Source organism: Podarcis bocagei, assembly GCF_964188305.1.
Source record: "Podarcis bocagei genome assembly, chromosome: 12".
NCBI classification, from domain to species: Eukaryota; Metazoa; Chordata; class Lepidosauria; order Squamata; family Lacertidae; genus Podarcis; species Podarcis bocagei.
In genome coordinates this window covers 11,930,567-11,935,362 of record NC_138137.1, presented here as the reverse complement: position 1 = coordinate 11,935,362, position 4,796 = coordinate 11,930,567, and the positions used below count along the sequence as shown (strand labels likewise).

The window sequence follows — 4,796 nt, the reverse complement described above, 5'->3', positions numbered from 1 at the left end:
AATTAGAAATCAGGAAGAGGAGGTCTTTAAATAAAGAATGGGGGAAAGTTTATAATTTGTTTGAAAAGCTATTGTAAACAACTACATACATTGGGAGGATTGACAGAAAACTTGTAGTAAAAATGTGAACTATGGATTGACAAAGGATTTATAAAAATATAGTTATGACAGAGATGCAGAGAAGAAAATCATTACATCAAGATCCACGGGGAGGGGAGTCGGAAGGGACTATATGTCATTTCCGGTAACTGTTATTCCAAAGTATATTGCCTCTGAGAGTAGAACTAAATATGGACTCTTAAATACAAATGAGACTGTTAATGTACAGTCACAATGAATTAATCCCCTTCTGTAAATTAGTACAGTGGTACCTCGCAAGACGAATGCCTCGCAAGACAAAAAACTCGCTAGACGAAAGGTTTTTCCGTTTTCGAGTTGCCTCGCAAGACGAATTTCCCTATGGGCTTGCTTCGCAAGACGAAAACGTCTCGCGACTTTGTTTCCTTTTTCTTAAAACCGTTAATACCCAGGGTGCTTAGCTTGAACAGCTGCAGTTGCGACTTGACTTCGAGGAGCAACTGTTAGCACGTGGTTTTGTAGCCTTTTCTCAGACTTTGCTCACTTTTGAAGCTTTTCCAAAACTTTTCCAGAACTTCTCTTGCATCCATTTGGTAAGTTAAACTTTTAAAACTTTTTTGGGGGGTTTTGGATTTTGGGTTGGGGTGTTTGGGATTCAAGGACTTGGTGTTGTGGGGGGGGGGTTGCGATAATCTGGGAGCTTGTGGAGCTTTTTTTGGAATTTTTATGATTTTCTGTGACCATTGGGCCAGGTTGTTTTTTTTTCAATTTTTTCCCCCTGAGTTTGAATTTCTGAGTGCTGGCTGGCTGGGGGAACAGTTGGAGAGGTTTCTGCAGGAATCTGGGACCATTGAGCATTTGTTGTTATTTTTTGAAATTTTTTTTTGTCTGGGTGGGGGAACAGTTGGGGAGGGGTTTACAGCAGTTGGGGAGGGGCTGGGGGAGCAGTTGGGGAGGGGTTTGCAATTTCTGTGTTGTGGGTGGGTGGGTGTCTGTGAGAACAGTTGAGGTTTTTGAAGGCATTGGTGATTTTTGAAGCTTTTCCAAAACTTATTTTGCAGCCATTTGAGGTTTCTGAAGACTTCGGTGATTGATTGTTGAAGCTTTTCCAGAACTTCTCTTGCATCCATTTGGTAAGTTAAACTTTTAAAACATTTTTGGGGGGTTTTGGATTTTGGATTTTGGGTTGGGGTTTTTGGGATTCAAGGACTTGGTTCTGGGTTTTAATTTCTGTGTGGTGGGTGGCTGGGTGCTTTTGAATTTTTTGGATTTGAAGCACATCACTTATTTCTTTTTCTTTTTCTGAGTTTACGAAGGTAAGAGCTGTGCTGCCATGGGACCCAAGAAGACTGCTGCTGCGGTGGCCGGCGAGAGGAAGGAGAAGGTGACGCTGGAAATGAAGAAGGAGATCATCCGGAAGCACGATGGCGGAATGCGTGTGACGGACATCGCCAGGGAGTACGGGAGGAATCCATCAACCATCGGGACCATCCTGAAGATGAGGGAGAAGATCCTGGCGACTGATGCAGCCAAGGGAGTCACCAGGATCGTGAAGAACCGCCCAGCTGTTCTGGAGGAGGTCGAGAAGTTGCTGCTCATCTGGATAGAAGAGAAGCAGCGTGCAGGGGACACAGTGTCTGAGGCCATCATTTGTGAGAAGGCCAAGGCCTTGCACGCTGACCTCATCCGGGAACAGCCAGGAACCTCAGGCGAGCCAGAAGTCTTCAAGGCAAGCAGAGGTTGGTTTGAACGGTTCAAGACAAGATCTGGCATCCACAGCGTGGTCAGGCATGGAGAGGCTGCCAGTTCTGATGTTCCTGCGGCTGAAGACTTTGCAGCGGAGTTCCTGGAGCTTGTGAAGACGGAGGGCTACGTTCCACAGCAGGTCTTCAACTGCGACGAGACCGGGCTGTTTTGGAAGAGGATGCCCAAAAGGACTTTCATCACACAGGAGGAGGCCAAGTTGCCTGGCCACAAGCCCATGAAGGACCGTCTGACCCTGCTCTTCTGTGCCAACGCAAGCGGCGACCTGAAGATCAAGCCCCTGCTGGTGTACCACTCGGAGAACCCACGGGCCTTCAAGAGACACAAGATTGACAAGGAGTGGCTGAGTGTCATGTGGCGATCCAACAGCAAGGCTTGGGTCACACGTGTGCTGTTTGTGGACTGGGTCAATCTTGCTTTTGGCCCTGCTGTCAAGCAGTACCTGCTGGACAACGACCTGCCGCTGAAGGCTTTGCTTCTGATGGACAATGCTCCTGCCCATCCTAAAGGCCTTGAGGTGGACTTGTTGGAGGAGTTCAGCTTCATCAACATCATGTTCCTGCCGCCTAACACCACGCCACTGCTCCAGCCGATGGATCAGCAGGTAATCGCCAATTTCAAAAAACTCTACACCAAGGAGCTTTTCAGGCGATGCTTCGAGGTGACTGACTGCACCACCATCACCCTGCGGGAATTCTGGAAGGACCACTTCGACATCGCCACCTGTTTGAAGATGATCACCACGGCCTGGAACGGGATCAGCCAGAGAAATTTGAATTGCGCTTGGCGCAGCCTGTGGCCGGACTGTGTGGCACCAAGTGACTCTGATGCACCAGAGTCAACAGTGGTGCAGGACATTGTTGCCTTGGGGAGGACCATGGGCCTGGAGGTCACGGAGGAGGATGTCTGCAAGCTGGTGGAGGAGCACGACGACGAGCTGACCACCGTGGAGCTGGTCGAACTGCAGGCAGAGGCTGCGCAGGAGCAGGCCTCACTGGAAGAGGAGGAAGCAACTGAGGAACGGCTGTCCTCCGAAAAACTGAGGGACATTTGCCTGAAGTGGAAGGAGGTGCAGACTTTTGCAGAGCAGCACCACCCTGAGAAGCACGTGGCACATGACGTTGGGAACATTTTTGATACGATGGTCATGTCGCCTTTCAGGGAGGTGCTGAAAAGGCGGATGAAGCAGCAGACTATGGACAGGTTCTTGAGCAAGAAGCAAAGAGTGGAAGAGGAGCCTTCTTCGAGTGATCCCCCAGAGTCTTAGAAAATGTACTGTACACTTTGTTGATTTTTAAATGTTTTTCTGTCATGTTTATAAAGTTAATTTATTTTCCCTTCAATTTTTGAACTGCTCTTTACAGTATGTGTGACTTTAAAGAGCACTTAATAAACTCTTGTTGTACCAAATTTGGCTTTGTTTGGACTTTTTTTGACCATAGGAACGCATTAATTGATTTTCAACGCATTCCTATGGGATTTCGTGATTCGCAAGACGAAAAATTCACTAGACGACAAAACTTGCGGAACGAATTAATTTCGTCTTGCGGGGCACCACTGTATAACAGATTTACAGCACAAACCTCACAATTCTTACTGAGACATAGATCCTATTGAATTCAATGGGGCTTACTCTTAGCATTAGGATTGCAGCCTCAGTCAAATTTGCTGTTTTTTGCACTATTTCCTGGAAAGTTTGTCTAAATTTGAGTTTAAGCAGTGCTTTCTTCTTTTTCTTCAGGGAGTACTGAATGGCACACAGTACTGGCACCTCTTTTTTGTTGTTAAAAAGTGTAGTACTTACTGTAATAACTTCATGGTGAGTACCGGTACCTATTTCCCTAGGGGGGAAAGCACTGGGTTTAAGTATGCTGACTTAAAATATATATATTCGTATTCACACTGTGGCCTTGGGTTGGTTGTATATTAATGCCTTTGATCTGCTGGGTATCTTAGCATTTGCTCTTGTCATGCAATCTGTCTGCTTACATTAGAATTTTCTGTTGTCTTTGTTGAGGTCTTGGGATAATTCAGTTGCGGCAGTTTGACATTTTCTGTTCTTGTTTTCATTTAGACTAGTGAAATCACAGCTCAGAACAACTTTGCTTTGGCTAAGATGATTTCCTTTTGCAGCTTTGATCTGGCTTAGTTTTGTGTTTTTTTAATCAAAAAGAAGAGCTTCAGTGTGGGTAACAAAGTTTGTTCTATGTGAATCACAAATTCATAGCCAGCTTGTGTTTGGATTTCCCCGAGTACACAAGATGATTGGAAATGGACTGTAATATTATGAAGCAATGGACCATCATATTATGAAGATATATAACTTTTGGATTAAAACAAAATATAAAAGTTAGCTTTCAAAATGTTTCTATTGCTTTTTGATAACATACATAAGGAGTTAAATGCTGATACCACAAGCTAATAATAACTAAGGCTGCAATCCTAAGGATGTCACATAGAGGAGGGAGAAAGGTTGTGTCAGGGAACTGACATCGGAGCCAGAGGCGGAGGCAAGGCTCCCGAGTGATGCTGGGGAGGGACCCAGCAGGGAGAGAGGCAGCTCATCAGCGGGGGAAGGAAATCAGCGTAACACCAGGGATAAAGGGGGGCAGATGGGGGAATCGGCGAGGGGGCTCCAGGACTCCTCGCTGGAGACCAGCGGGGAGAACACGGGTCCTCCGCTACCCACACCCTTCCTGAGCAGAAGACTTCCACGCAGGGAGAGTAGGAGGAGACTTGGCGTCAAACAGCTTTTATGCTGGAAAAGGTTTAAGAAACGCCCACTGACGGATTCTGCTAGCGACTGAAACAGCCATGAAGTGAAGGGCTGTCCAGACAGAAAAAGTTTAACCAGGCAACCTAGCCAGGAGTGGTGGCAACTTACGCACGAGCAACCCCTATTATTATTACAGGTTGTTTTCTGCTGCTCCAGAGAAGCGGACACGGAGCAATGG

The 4,796-nt window shown here is 46.4% G+C and overlaps 1 protein-coding gene across 3 annotated transcripts; it reads left to right on the top strand.

Annotated features, from left to right (window-relative positions):
- Positions 1-524: 524 nt before the first annotated feature.
- Positions 525-3,182, top strand: LOC308570057 (tigger transposable element-derived protein 1-like). 3 transcript variants are annotated; one of them, XM_081164647.1, is made up of 3 exons: positions 525-671; positions 1,140-1,211; positions 1,386-3,182. In XM_081164647.1, exon 3 carries the CDS (start codon positions 1,412-1,414, stop codon positions 3,107-3,109), a length of 1,698 nt encoding a protein of 565 aa, XP_081020773.1. In that variant the 5' UTR covers positions 525-671; positions 1,140-1,211; positions 1,386-1,411; the 3' UTR covers positions 3,110-3,182. The 3 variants fall into 3 exon arrangements, with proteins under 3 accessions (XP_081020773.1, XP_081020774.1, XP_081020772.1); XM_081164648.1 differs by lacking the exon at positions 525-671 and having other exon boundaries at positions 1,091-1,211; positions 1,395-3,182; XM_081164646.1 differs by lacking the exon at positions 525-671 and having other exon boundaries at positions 1,091-1,211.
- The last annotated feature ends 1,614 nt before the right edge of the window (positions 3,183-4,796 follow it).

What these genes read in the sequence shown, in the direction of transcription:
- LOC308570057 (XM_081164647.1), top strand. Translation starts at nt 1,412, where the DNA reads ATGGGACCCAAGAAGACTGCTGCTGCGGTGGCCGGCGAGAGGAAGGAG.